The sequence below is a fragment of the Desmodus rotundus genome, chromosome 3, assembly GCF_022682495.2.
Source record: "Desmodus rotundus isolate HL8 chromosome 3, HLdesRot8A.1, whole genome shotgun sequence".
Classification (NCBI taxonomy): domain Eukaryota; kingdom Metazoa; phylum Chordata; class Mammalia; order Chiroptera; family Phyllostomidae; genus Desmodus; species Desmodus rotundus.
Window position 1 is genome coordinate 181250603 of NC_071389.1, and position 15586 is coordinate 181266188.

At 44.0% G+C, this 15586-nt stretch overlaps 1 protein-coding gene across 2 annotated transcripts in view; it reads left to right on the forward strand.

The window, feature by feature from the left end:
- ANO2 (anoctamin 2) overlaps positions 1-15586 on the forward strand; it is a 305404-nt gene that overhangs the window by 153951 nt on the left and 135867 nt on the right. For both annotated transcript variants that reach the window (XM_045187067.3, XM_045187068.3), the window contains 3 exons: positions 4966-5126; positions 9897-9979; positions 12690-12800. In XM_045187067.3, the coding sequence (XP_045043002.2) occupies positions 4966-5126; positions 9897-9979; positions 12690-12800 (355 nt within the window). The remainder of the gene's footprint in view (positions 1-4965; positions 5127-9896; positions 9980-12689; positions 12801-15586) is intronic.

The window sequence follows — 15586 nt, forward strand, 5'->3', positions numbered from 1 at the left end:
AAGATGATTTCAAAGAAAAAGGCTCAATTCCCATGTTAATTTGAAGTTTCATCTTAGTTGTAAGTACATTTCACACATCTCCTTCCCAAGTCCTCAGCTCTACCCTTCTTCCCTACCACACATGTAACTTGCCTCCAGAGACAGAGCTGGGAGCTACAGATTCTGGAAATGGCTTTATAACCGTGCTGGGCGTCACCCGTTTTCTTTCCTAGTGAAGCTCTTCCCCAGAGCCAGGGTCTGACGTGGGCAGGTGGATAATGCCTGATGAAAAAGTTGTGCCTGAGAAATGCTTTTTGCCCCTTAACCTCATGACTTTCCCCCCACTCCCCCTGGTTTTCCACATAATCCAAAGCAGGAAGTATTGAATGGTATTGGGTACAGATAACATGTCTATAGGTTAAACACTATTGGGATAAAATGCTATGAGGCTATCTGTGGAAGCAGGCAGCTCTGGAGCTGAGGAAGGCTCAGCCTCTAGGTCAGGAGTCAGAAACTACAGGAAGTGACAGTTCCCATGGTGAGGCTCTTGGAGAACCAAGACATGGAACAAAGCCTGGTCCTTACAGGGAAGACAGAGCCTGCAAAGAAAGTAAGCACCTTTTTTTTTAAGTGCTTACTTTCTTTGTCTCTAGCATCAGGGAATAATTAATACTTACCAAATACCTACCTTGTGTCAGGCGTGGTGATAGGTGTTTTTATTTACTGGTTTCCTTGATGCTGTAGAGAACAACATTGTAAACTCTATATAAGTGAGTTATTATTTTCATCTAACAGAGATGGAGAAATTGATGATAAGTGAGGTTGCATAATTTGTCCAACTTCAACAACTCATAATTGTCATGGTTGAGATTTGACCTCTGTTGCCTCCTGCTGCTCTGGAATTTTTGCTTTTTCCAATAAGCTGTGAAGTCTTGCAGATGGCTCATATCCTCCTCAGCAGTCCAGTAGCTTCAACTGGCCTTGTCTGATGCCTTCTCAGAAGACATGGCTCCCATGTTTTCTTTGCCCAGTTGTGATCCCTAGAGAGGTGGACCTCAGCCTAATGAAAACTGGACATCTCCATACTGTGCTTAAAGAACCAATGCCAGGTAGTGGGTGGGGCATCAGTGTGCTGGTTTATATCAGGACTTAGAACTCGGGCCCATATGAGAGAATACCTGACAGTGACCACTGCAGCTGGAAATGATTATGGTCTACATGTTGTTGAAAGCTCGGTGTTTCTTGCCAACACAGTAAAGAATTACAGATCAGCAAGTCAAGTAGTATGCAAGCAGAGTTTATCTGTATGTCCTCAAGGAAGGGAACAGGCCTTACCGAGGGAGGTGAGGGAAGCACAGGTGCCTTGTCCTGTGGACTTACATAATTTGCGGTCTGGGATGAGGATTAGTGTGACATTAGAGAATGGGAGTTACATATTGATTGGCAGGTAATGATGGTGCTGACTACGCATGCTTCCCCACAGAGGATGTGACCAGCTAATCATAGGCATGGGTAGGGGTCTGTTCCCAGGGTTCTTATCTCCTGCTCCAGACAACATCTGGTCATCTGTTGTGAAATAGCTACGTGACCAGACGCAGTTGGTCAAAATTATTTTGGCCTGCTTTTCTGTTAAGAACAATGGACACCCTCCTACCCTTCCTCCTCTTTCCTAATATTCTAACTCCTGGCTAATATATACATGCTACAAAGACATGTATCTATGCCCATGCACACACACACATAGCACAGATGTACAGGCATGTAAAATGTGATTGTTAGCATTGCAGATGTATTATAGTGCCTGCCAGAGTGTGTGATGTTGTAAAAACTATGGGTGGCAACCCATTCATGAATTATAGAATCAATGTAATGATTGTATTTTTATTGTATTTTTTCCATTACTATTTATCCCCGTATACCTAATACCTGTCCCTGTAATCACCACACTGTTGTTCATGTCCATGAGTTCTCCACCCTCTAACCGCCCCCAGGGCTGTCTATAAGTCTGTCTCTATTTTGCTTGTTAGTTCAGTAAATAAACTAGAATAAGATAGGAGAGAATAGAGTGAAGCATAATATTAGTATTCATCATGAGAAGGAAGGAAGGAAGTATAAGTATTGTTGCATGAGATTTTATTTAGATATATCATATGTTTATGGCAAGATGCAAAGATAGTACTGAGGGGTACAATGTGTCCTTCACCCAGTTTCCCCCAGTGGTCATGTCTTATATATCTACAGTACAGTATCAAAACCAGAAAATGTACATTACATGGAACTTTAAATGATACCTTTTATTGTCAATAACTTTGACATGTGAGATACAAGTATCATTTGCAAGTAATAATTCCATATGTGCAGGATACATCTATAGAACTTTCCTTTGCTTATCAAGGGATTGGTTCCATTTGTTAGGCATTTGCTTACATGGGTAGGGAAGACTGGAGCATTTTAAAAAAGCTGATTAATCTAAACCATATTGAAAAAAAAATGGTTACTTTAGGTCTGCACCTTAGTAACAGATGTTCTGTCTGAGTTTCCTGAATAATTGCCTCCTTGCACCTTCTTTCTTTCAACTAGCACAGTGCTGTACCTCCTAACTTGTGAGCAGTGAGTCACTCATTAAGAACACCACTCACTCTGGGTTTTTATCAACATATGCTTTCTAGAGCAAATGACAGATTGAAGAAATACACGATTAGATTTGGAGCTACAGTTACTTCTCACTGAAAACCTGTGGATTATGTAGTTAGTGAATAATCTAGACATGATTTCAGTCCTAGGTAAACTGCCCTCATCTCTCGGCTTGTCTAGAGTTAGCCTCTCTCAGACAATACAAAGCCATTTTAATGTCATCCTGAGACAGAATTTCTTCAGAATTCTGCTCACATTGCTTGCACTGAAAAAATAAAACCAAAGCCAAAGCCAAAACCAAAACAACCCAACTCAATGCATACAAAGCGTTCTGACTTCCAATTTAAGTGATTGGAGAGTATCCATGCTACAGGGCTGCCGTTTTGTACAAATGATTGATACTTGACTGTGCTCTAATTTTAAAACCAGTCATTTACATAGAAGTTAAGTTTCAAAATGCTTTGCACCAAGTTGGTTGCTAATACTTTTTTGTTCCTGACCATTTAGCACTGACTCGATTTGATTAGGTGTAGGCTGACTAGGATTATCCCTCCCCCAAGTGTTCGTGTAAAAAATCCCCTGAACAGCAAAGACCCTGACATACACGCTCGAAGGGCAGTGCTGAGACCTCAGATGTCCTCACACAGCTGAGAAGCACAGCGCTTTATCAGAGTTTATACAGACCAACCATGTCCTGTGTGAATTCATTTTCCAAGAGGGTACTCTCCTCTCTGAATGTCGCAACTGCGTCTCAACTACGTGGTGAACACTTATCTGACCCAGAAGACTTAAAATAAGCCTCACTCTCCAGTGAACAATAAGAACGTGCCCAGGTGAAGCTAGCACAGCTGAACTGATTAGTAAGATATTACTGTTTAATATTGTCGATGTGAATGAGTCACTGCTATTGACACTTGCCAATGGAGAGCTGAGCAGCAAGTCAGTGGAGGAACTAGGATTTATCCTCCGAGACCTGGAGTTTCCATTCTCTCACACAGAAGGCCCCTCTCTGCTGAGGACTTAATAGCTCATTAAAAACAAGCCCGAAAGCTGGGGCTTGACAGGCAGTGACAGCCTTCAGTAAAACCCTTCAGCTTCTTAATGAAGGCAATGTAGATCCAGGCATCCCTTTGACTTCTGGGTTAAATCTAAGCCCTTGTTTAGCTCCCAGGGTACCAGCTTACCTACTCTGGCCTTGGCCGCCTACTTGCCAGCTGTGCTCTATAGCACCCTCTGCTGCCACTTTCCAGGGAAAACATAGCTGCGGTTTTCAGGGAGAGGGAATCCCCTGAACTCCATCCCTGTGTCTCTAGCTGCTCTGCAAGAACAGCCAATGCTTCATTTTCATGAAAACTCAAGTTCTCCACCCTTTTCCTCAAAACCATGAGTTTAACTCTCTACCCATTCCCCAAGAGGAATATTACACCAGAGTGGTAAGTTCATGCATTTCCCCATCGATATATGGTATGGATGGATATCGGGAGGCCAGTTGGGGCTAGTAGTTCCTTGGTTCTTATTTACAAGCACTCATATGAGCCTGGGTGTATTGGCTCCAGCTAATCACTTAATGAATGAATGGAATTTCAAATATATTCATCTATCCATTAAATATACTGAGGATTGGTTAGAATATAGGTGATGGTTATTTGATTTATGCCTCTCTCTCGAAGACCACAGAATCTAGACTTTGGAAGAATGCGCCTTATTTTTTTCATTTTCCCTAATCGCATTTCACGGTCATGATAATTCTTGCTTGGTGGCGGTTATTAATCCCCACTCTACAAATGGTCTTGCAGCTGATACACTTAGAAAAGGTCTCCCAATCCAGATCTGATTTCATTCTTCGTCACATGGCTTCTTCTTCAAGCCTTAAGAGCTTGCGTTTGTTTCTCCTGGTGACCAGTCTCACACACTCATGAGACAGGCCACAGGTGTAAGAAGACAGCCTGTGCTTGAGTGATGATGATGAAATCTAACTTCAGGCGGGTGATTTATTCCCAATTGTTGGTGCTTCCCACCAACTTCATCCACTCCACACATTTTGAAGGGGCTTTGTAAGGCATCATTCAGTGTATAGCATCTTAGACAGATGGTCACTTACTCTCTGTTGAGACACCTCTAGTGACAGGGGGCTCCATACCTCAAAAGGTGGCCTATCCATTTTTGAGGGACAAAATACAAGAATAACACTTTCAAGGGAAAAAGTCCAATCCCACCTTCTTCAACACACCTCATGTGTGGAGATGATAAGCTCAGCCATAGATTCAGAAGTGGGAGATATTTTGGGGGTGATTTGTTTGGGGTGGGTCCTGTGCAAGCTCCTCCTGACCCAGTAGCCTCTGTCTACTGCAGCAAAGAGATGTGTGACCAGCAGAATGCCTTCACCATGTGTCCCCTGTGTGACAAGTCCTGCGATTACTGGAACCTCAGCTCAGCCTGTGGTACAGCGCGGGCCAGCCACCTGTTTGACAACCCTGCCACTGTCTTCTTCTCCATCTTCATGGCTCTGTGGGGTAAGTGGTGGTCATGAGGTTTGTTTATAGGAGTGGTACCTTCAAATGGGAACAGTGACCGGACTCTAGTGGCTCCATCCTTCAGTCTACTTCCTATAGCATGTAGTCCTTGTATCTTGAGAAGTATTTTAGGGACAATAGAATTATCTCCTTTACTCACATATGCCAATAGAACTAGGAATACTCTCCTGGTTACATGTGTGTTTGTGTGTGTGTATGTATGATATAGAAATATTAACCTTGTACTAGTATTTGTATTTGAGCCAATATGTATTTTGAAAACCCCCACTCCACTCCTGAGGCACCTCTAGGAACATCTATTAAGACATGTAAACTCATAGATATCCACCAAAATAACACTCAGGAGGGTAGGATCATGGCCACAGTCATAGTTATCTGGTGGTAAAGGTGGGACTAAACCTCGTCTCCTGACTCCAGGTTCAGTGTAATTTCTAGGATACCAAGAGTGTAGACCACAGGTGGCACACACAAGGCCCACGGGCCGAATCCGGCCCTCCACCGTGTTTCTACCCAGCAGCAGTGCCGAGCTCTCGCTTACCTGTTAAGGAGTAGTTACATGTATGCAGTCCTAAAATTACATTCGGCCCTTTGAAGGCAACCGCGAGGCTGATGTGGCCCCGGTGAAGATGACTTTGACAGCCCTGATGTAGACGGTAGCGATTTTACTTAATAGCACAGTAGTGTTTTCAGTGTTTTCAACAAAGGGATTTGTGAAGGAAAGAACAAACAGTTCCTTCACTGTCCTTCTCCTCTCCTTTCCCGCCTCTCCCCCACCCGGAGTATCAGGATAATGAACTTTCTCTGGGCCACAGCCATCTGACCGTACACACACACACTTCTATTTTCACAAACTAGGATAACTTGCAATAACAGCCTTGCGGTAACTGAACATTTCCAAGAAGACACACCCATGTGTATTAAAAAAAGGGACAAACTCAACATGTTTCGGCCCATCTCGAATAGCCACCTGCATTTTACTCATCATGGATGGTAAGCCCTCAGATTTCCTGTTGGACCGCAGACCAGCGGGGCCATGATCCTGCTGCAGAGGCTGCTTGATTTATCACTGGCTCCATGGGGTCCAGAGGGCCTGCCAGGAGGGGGCCGTGAGTCACACCCCTGAAAGTGTGAGGAGGAGAGAGGGAGAGGTTAGTTCTCAGCCGTGCTGGGAGAACTGAACAGACCACCCTCCATTCCCTGTAGGAACCTCCACTTGGGTGGAGATAGGATCAGATTGGAAAGATGCCTGTATTCCTAGGCCACCAAGGACAATTTCCAGGGACACTCTACTCTCAAGGAAAACAGCTGCTGCCCGGGGTACACAGACAGTGGTCAGCTCATAAGAGTGGCGACAGGGAGTAGGAGGAAATGGCATTTGTGACCATATAGCTCTGGAAATGTTTACAGGAAGGGTGAGCAGGACAAACTGAAGTTGAAGTTTATTACCTAGGAAGTCATAGGCAGCTCTGTCTTCTCATCAAGCAAGGGCATCTTGTAATTACTCCCAAATCTACCTACTTGAACTGTTTTGGAACTTAGAATATGCTTTCACTTTTTGGTATTTTGCAATCCTAATGCCATTAACTTGTCTTGCAGATATTATGACAATCAAATAGCTGAAGCTTAATAACACTGGGCCCATGATCCCTTAAGAACTTTGATGGGCTGCATAATTCCTGGTTGTAGAGAAACTTGGTTTTCAATTTTACTTGCCCACTTTCAAGCCTTAACAACTGCCTCTTCTTTCTCAATAGCTATAATGACCAGATACCTCCCACCCCTTCTGAGGTCCTCAATAATTTACTACCCCCACCCCTGGCTCCCCTCTCTTTTCTCACATAACAGTGTGGGGAAAACAAAAAGGGTGAGATTGTGTCAGAGCTTCCTGGCAAAAGTTACAGTTTGGTTTTTATTTTTTTTTAACAGCCTTGCTGTGTTTTATGTGATTGTATATTTGGTTACAACAGCCAAGAGCCCCTGGGCATGATTGCCTACATATTACAATTAAAAATAATAGTAATGCCTCTCATTACCATGATTATTATGATCAGTGGTGCTTTGCCCTGTGGGCCTGGGCCAGGGCTCATGCCTGCCAGGAATAAGGCTGGGAAGAAGTGGTTCTCCACAGAGAGAGACTCAGGCTACTGTGGAGTGGGAGTGGAGGTTGCCAACACAGCGGGGTGTGTGGAGGGTTCTAGTCAGGAAGACCTGGGTCTGTTGGAGTCTTCAGGCCCAACTCCTCTTCTGTTCTGGCCTCAAACTCAAGGGAACTTTGGAAAGAGAGTGAAGCTCTATTGAAAAGAAAAGTAAAGGAACAGGCTTTCTAAGCTCATTTTTGACTTAGGGGACTGCCTGATGAGTGTCTCAGTCCTGCCCCTTCCAGCTGTGGATCCCATAGCAAGCCAATGTGAATTTAGCACTCTGTCACCAAAGTCAGTACTCTTAACCGAGGTACCAAGTAACCTGGGGCACAGTACTTAACCTTTAGAGCACTCATCTCAAATGAGTGAACTGGGGGAAGTAATACCCATCCCATAGCATTGAATGAGATGTGTATGCAAAGCACTTAGCATAGTAGCTGGCACATACTACATGCCAGGAACTGTGAGCAGCTCTTCACCATTATTAGGGGCCTCCCTTGTCCTCATGGTTCCTCTTTCAATGAGTCTTTTGCCCATCATCTCCGTTCCCACAGTCTGACTTCTCTCCTTCATGGACGTTGCTGTCAGAAGCACTCCGAGCCATGCTGTGTGCAGAGCCTCCACAGGCCCTGGGAAGAGCATGGGAAGAGGAGTGACATCCCCCATCTCATTGCAACGCCCAGGGCAATGCTAGTCTTGGGAGGTCAGGATGCACTTACATGAAAAGACCTCAAATCCTAGGAGAAAACATACAGATTAGTGCACTCTCATATTGCACCAAGTAAAACAAATGAAACTTTAAGTAATTGCATATTTAACCAGTCTCTGGTATTTGTTATATTCAGTTCTGTGCCGTGTCCAAGGTAAGCAGAGGCAGCTAGGAGTCCAGAAAGAGCTTACAGACCTGTTGCTATACTACAAGGCTGAATGGCAGCCAACAGTCCAGTGCAGTGGGCAATGAAGGGCACCCAGGCTCCTGTCGGATGTAGTATAGAGGTGTAGGAGTGGCCTCAGGGAGGGTCATATCTCTTTTCTTTTTAGGGCTGTGGACCCTGAGGAAGAGAGGGTGCCTTTGGGCCTGATCTTATGGAAGAAGTAGGGCATGAGCTGGTTAGGAAAGGAGGAGGGTAGACATTGCCAGGTAGCATAGGAGAGGGGGGCAATTTGCACAAGTTGGGAATGAAGAGGAAAGAGGGAGATAGCATCGGGAGCAATGCAGCTGTAAGTTGTATGTTGATAAATGGTGGGAACAGACAGATGGGTCTGGCCAGACATACGGGGCCCCAATATCCAGAGGCAACTTAGGCCATAAGAAGCCGTTGAAAGTTTGGGTGAGGGGGAGAGTGAGGGGGATATTGGCATCCTTCCTTTCCCCACCCCTTCTTCACTGCCTGAACGCTTTTTCTTCAAGACTCAGCTCAGATGCCTTCTCTGGCAGCTAGCACTCCCTCTCCTGCATGTACACAGCTTTCTATGTGTCCTTCTCAAACCCTGGTCACTCTGTGCCTTGTATTGCAGTTATTTACAATCTCTCCCCATAGACTGTAAACAACACGAGCAAAATCCCCATCAGAGTCACCTCATCTCCTTCATGATGCCTAGAACAGTGTTTTGTACATTGCAGATAAGTTAGGCAGGCCTAGTGCATTCTAGTTTGTTCAAATAACAAGAGATTTATTGTAAGAAGGCAAGAAGCAAGCTCGTGAATGAAGGAAATAGAGCCAGGCAGCTGGGGAACTGGAGCTGGAGTTGCTATCAGAAAACACAGCCCTTTCTCCTTCTCTCAGGTGCTGCTTGGTTTCTGCCTTCTCTGTTTCTCTTTGTGTCTCTCAGTTTCAGTTTTCAAAAGAGAGAATCTGGTCCTTTGGCAGGCTCCAGGTCAGATGTTTAATCCTGGTATTACAAACTATGACTGTGGAGTAGAGGGTGTTGGTATTTCTGGAGCATGTTGGGCTGGCCCTTCAAGGAGCTGTGGTTGGAACAGGGAAACTGACCAATGGGTAGACAGAGTAGGTACCAAACACTGGCTAAGAAATGGACAAATGAATAAATGTCACTTAAGAGGGATTTGTCTGTCAGCTGCATGCAGATGGACTGGAAGGCTATGACTCTGGAGTCAGGTAGAACTATTAGGAGGCTGTTACATAACCTCAGAATGCGATTATTGGGACCCACAAAAGGGAAATGGTGCTGGGGATGGAAAAGCAAACAGGAGGGAAAGAAGTGAGAGTGCTGAGGAAGGTGCAGGGAGGAAGACTGTGCATAGGCTCAGTGAGGTTTGTCCAAAAAGGACTACAGACTCTTTAATTCTTCTTTTATCATTCTGCCATCCTTCCTCATTTCTTGAGATCAGTGTTTACTCTCTTCTCATAACCTAGACGTGGGGAAAGGGGTGTGTGTGTGTCCCTTTAAATATATTTACTTGGCTTCTAAGGATGTGTAATAATTAGAGCATTTCCAGGTAAAAGTAGAAGGACATGAATAAGTGCTTTAAAGAGAGCTCCTAAACTTGAATTCTCTAAGTTTATTCTCTACTACCATTGGCGAACCAAAAGAGTACTCAAAATCTACTCTTCAAAATTAACAGAATTTTTTCTTTCCTTTAAAGCCACCATGTTTCTTGAAAACTGGAAGAGATTACAGATGCGACTGGGCTACTTCTGGGACCTGACTGGCATAGAAGAGGAAGAAGTGAGTTCTCTTGCGTGCTTCTCTGGGCTTTTGCTTTGCTTTGACCCTGCAAATAGGCCATTTTGAGTGAGATAACCACTTACGTGTACTGTCCCACCAGCCAGTCACTGGCCGGGTCTCACTGTGGCAGCTCTTCTAGCTTGACTTCATGGGCTAGGCCATGGTTGATATGCACTGAGACCAAGAATTCAAGTTCCCTCTCTACTCTTGAGCTGTAAGAGTTGTAACTGGGCCTGGTGGGTAGCCAGATGTCCCACTGCCCCTCTTTGGGAAAAGAGATGACACAAGAGGCAAGCCTTGTAGTAGCCTTGAGGTTTCACTCAACATACTTCTGTATCCCATGTCATTGATTCTAGTGACCATAAATCCAGAGAATTGCAGTCCCTTCCAGAGAAGAAAATGTCAGAATGGCTCTATGAGCCTACTGAGGGTCAAGGGAAAGTTATGAATGCCAGACACTGGTTGCCTCTGATGCCTATGGAAGAAGAAAACCGCCATACCTTCACAGTGTAAGCCAGTACACCATGTGAAGCTGCAGTGTGAGCTAAGGGTAAATTAAAGGGTAGATTCTTCTAGACTCCAGTTTTATGGACAAATGATACATGGTTGGGCAAAAGTAGATTTATAGCTGTGCGTACATGAAACAGAGTTTATTCTTGTGTAATTATTTACAAATTATTGTATTATTTTCCATACGAGCAACTGTAAACCCACTTTTGCCATACCCTGTATTTAAAGGATGAAACCAAATCACCCTTCCCTCCAGGCTCTTCTGCAAGGTAGGGTCCTAGTGTTGATGGTGGCCAGTTGACAAGGAGTAGTGTGCCATGGTTGCTCACAGTTATCTCTTCCCACATGCAATCATTGACTGACAAGCAAATGTCAGTATCAGATAGGTGCTCCTGATGTGAAGGTGTGGATGAGGTACTGGGAACAGCACCTAGAAGGACCAGGAGGCACTTCCGAGTGCCTGAGTACCCCCTTTCCAAGGATGACCACAAACAACATGGCAGCTGCATGGACAGCAGGCCTTCTTCTCACTCTCCCACAGTAATCGATGTGCCTTGCCTTGGGCACAGCACCTCTGACTTTGTGGTCCTGATGTTTTATGGCCAAGTGAGTGGAATCCCCAATTTAGTCTTGTTCTCGAGCCTCTATGGCTCCCCATATCTGCAGTGTGACACAATTTCTTCTCCTTTGTGCTCTAATTAGTCAGCTTGCATTTGAGCATATGGACATGGTAATGTATTGAGTACATATGCTCACTCTATCCAGTCCTTTGCATTAAACATATGTCCTGGGACTAACAGCATCATGGATTCCATGACAAATGAGAGAATACACATACAGGTTCTGCCTGATCAGAGAGGATGGAGCAATGAGATGAGGCCACATTCTCTGAGAGGTCCCAGGAGCACCTAGGGCCTAGAAGTGAAGAGCAGCCCACTGAGCGGAAGATTGCCCCCCTTTGGAGCTAAAGACTCTTGAGGTCTGGCAGGTCTCCTTTCAACAAGCACATGCAGGACCCAAAGAAGTCTTTCAACAAGTCTCTTGGTGGTGTCCAGCTGGTTCCACAGGGAGGCCTCTTGGGCAGGAGCTGCACTGACCCAGGGGGGTGAGTCTGGGGTGGCCCAGGGGGGTGACTCTTCCTTGGAGATGGGGTGATGATGGCGGGCTTTAAAAACACTTGAATAGCATCATCTCCTATTGTATTGATGATGCTTATTGGTCACATGCGTGGTTTCTCCTCTCCAATATCATGGTACATCTTGGAAAAGCCAAAGACAGGCCAGGAACCTAGCTTGTTGGCTTCTGGAATCTCCGGTGGAGTTATAATTCCTGCCTAGGAATTATTAGTAAATGATGCAGGAACATAAAGTCCTCACACCTGTAGATATTTGTCCTCGGACAGTGCAGGAAAGACCTGCCAATGAGGCCAGGTGTACACTGTTAAATTCTCTTTGAAGTAAGTCAGGCATCTTCCTGCTCCAGCATCTGCCTTGATTTGACCATGGTCTTGATTAGTTAGGTGTGTTTCCCATGCCTGGTGACTCACTGTTCACGTTTGTATTGCTGAATGGCTTAGTGATGTCTCTTGAGCACTGGTGTACTTGCCAATGAGCTAATCACTTAGGCTGTACAGGAAACAGGTACAGGCAAGTGAGTTTTAAGATTCCCTATGGCCACCTTTAACTTTGATTTTTATTAGTCGCCATTTTAGCTTATAGAATAATGCAGCAGGGAGGAAGTTTTTTTGTTGCCCTAACTCCCAGCTGTGGGGCACATCTGTTTCTCCAGCTGAGATCTGGCTCGTTGAAACTTAAGTTTGAGGTCTGAGGATAGCTGGTGGGATGAACAGATGCATCCCTCTGCCTTTAGTCAAACCGCTATGTAAAGCATGTGGCTCCTTTTTGCATCAGCTGCCGAGTTAATTTTTCTTCTCTTCTTCGTTAACACTGGCGCCATCCCTAGGAACGTGCCCAGGTTTGATTTTCAGTGTGTGGTAACAAGTGTCGTGTGTCCTGTCTCTCTCCCACATTGTGTTCCTGGTCTAGATTCTTTGCGATTATATGTGGTGTGGCAATTCATGTCCAGTAGAATCCGATCCTAAGTCCTGACCTTATTGTACTTGTAGTGTTTAGTTATAACGCACAGACCAAGGTTGCTCTTCTGCCTGTTTACTAACCACTCTTTGACTCTTGGGTTTTAGGAACACTCCCGGCCTGAGTATGAAACCAAAGTTCGAGAAAAAATGCTAAAGCAGAGTGACAAGTCGGTTGTTCAGAAACTGGGGACCAACATGACTGAGAGTGAGGATGAGGTAAGATGCTGGTGCTTGTTGCCGACTGTCTTCTTTATGTCTGAAGATCCTGTTGTCAATTCATCTGGAACTCCTTCAGGGACAGAGACTGGGCTGCAAGAAGGGCTTGACAGGGTGAGACAGGACGGAATGAGAGCATGACATCACTGATTGTCCTGCAGTCTGAGCTCAGGGGTAGCAGGCTTTAGCCATGACTTGATTTGTCTCTTTCCTGGGTGGTATCTGGACAATATCAAAGAGCAGCTTGGAGGAGAAAGAAACAATTGTCAGGCCTGGTTCCTCTGGACTCCATCACCTAAATGTCTAATAATAATAACTACCGCTACCGTAGCAACCAGCACAATGACAGCTAACCTTTATTGAATGCTTGCTCTAGGCTAGGCACTGTTCTAAGTGCCTTATATTATTTTATTCTCACAATAAATTTATGAGGCTGGCACTATTGTTATGTAAATGAAAACTAATGAAAAAAATTATGTCCAGAGATTAAGTCATTTGCCAGAGCTTACTAAGCAAGTAAATGGTGGGTGGATCTGGGATTCCAAACCAGGTCCGCTAATGACAGTTTAGGTATATAACTACTTTGCATACTGCCTTTCATGGGCAATGGATAAGGCAAGAAATGGCTCTTAGGACCAGCAGAGGCAAATCTATGCCTGTATTTGCTGGGACTACTTCTAGAATGTTCCTTACATTTCATCTTATCTGGGTGGGCCTCCAAAAGTAGGAATGCAATGGTGAATATGTCTTCTGAGTCATATTTCTGAGTTTGATGGTGGCATTCAGACTTTGGAACAGAGCTTCAGAATCGGAGCTGTGATCTGTAAATACTCAGTGTGTGTGAGTGGGGCGTACGATGCGGGGCTCCACTTGGCAGTCCTGGCTCCTTGGAGCGCCACCCTTCTTTAAAACTCTGTGTGTGTGTGTTTGTGTCTTTCCTAATCTGGCTCCTGAAAAAAAATCAACAAGGTTGAAAATCTGTTGTTTTTGCACGTATCTTTTCCCCATCTTGGATGTGAATTCAAATTTTATTTAATTTTACATTCTTTAAGTTGAAGCCATTCATGTTAACATGCAAATTTATTCAAGCAACAAAACAGAAGAATGTGTTGTTTTTGAGCCCAGAACACTGGCTTTAAAAAAAAAAAAAAGAAAAGAAAACAGGACTTTGAAGAGAAAGAGCATGGCCCTTTGAGTTATTTTTTTCCTAGACAAAAAGTTAAAGCCAAGACGACCAATTATTTAGGGAAATAATAAATTCATTCTGAGGACAAACTAATCATCACTACCACCCTCATCCGAAAGCGAGCCTTTGGTGTCCGGTCTGCTTCGGCAACTCTACGCAACCTTCTTTCTCCACCCCAGAGCAATATACAGTGGGTAATTTTATGGAGATCACATGTAACTTTTATTGACCACTGACTCATTTAATTTTAATTCCATAGACGGGAATGCCAAGGAGCTAGAATTGCGTACAGTGAGGCTGTGGTTCTAATACAAACATTGCTTGGATATATATGCATGATAGGTCGAGTAACTCTCAGGAACCATGAATAATTGAAAAACATCTGAATGCATTATGAATGATACATATGTTTATGTTTTAGCATTCAACATCTATTTTCATTACACTGTTGAGAATGCAAAGCTCAAAGCATCTAATGCCTTATGGGCATCTGGGAGGGAGCAGAAGTGACCTTCCCAAACGAGCAGTATAAGATAAAAATGGCCTGGCATTTGATTGTTACCATCCTTCTGTGTTCCCTCAGTTCTGTTAATATTGTAAATGCTGCTGTTCTTGTTGCAAATCTAGCCAAAGATGGGAGAGGAGGGAGGGAGGAGCACACCGTGCTGCCTGATGGGAGGGATGCTGCTCTTGCCTGCCAGAAGAGTTGTGGTCAACACTCACTGCAGGACAAGGCTCTGGAGGCACCACCACGTGCGGGGTATTTGGGAAAGTTACCTTCCTCTGGGGAGTAGACAGGGACTAAGAAGCCAAGTCTAGCAGACGGTCTTCCATGGGCTTCTTTCCTTCCAGAGGATGACCTTGGCTCTGCCTTCATTGTAACCCTGTGGCTGCATACCCTCACCCCTCATTACTTTCCTTCCTTTGAGTGATAAAAAGCTACCATTTATTGAGGTCCAGAGTGGTAGAGGAACTTGCTGAAGACCACATAGCTAGTTGTGGGGGAGCTGGTAATCAAAATGAACTCTGCCTGGTCTCTAAGGCCCCTTGCTTTATTTAAAAAAAAAAAATTAAAGATGTTAGGTCTATTTTTAAAAACATCTTTATTGAGATATAAATTCTTAGACCATAAAATTAACCCATTTAAAGTATACAGTTTATGGCTTTTAGTATATTTACAGATTTGTGCAGACATTGCCACAATCTAAGTTTAAAATATTTTCATTATTCCCCCAAAGAAACCCTAGATCCAATAGTTACCCTGGGAAACAGCTAATTGACTTTCTATAGATTTGCCTATTCTGGACTTTCATATAAATGGAATCATGCAAAATGTGGCATTCAGCTTCTTTCACTTAGCGAAATGTTTTCACGGTTCATACAAGTTGTAGCAATATCAGTACTTCATTTTTTTTATTGCCAAGTAATGCTCTGTATTTTGAATATATCTCATTTTATTTAAATATTCATCAGTTGATGGACATTTGGATGGCTTCCACTTTTGGGCTGTTATAAATAATGCTGCTATAAATATTTGTGTACAAGTTTTTCTGCAGATGTATGTTTTCATAGACACATAGATGGGTAGATAGAAAGAAAG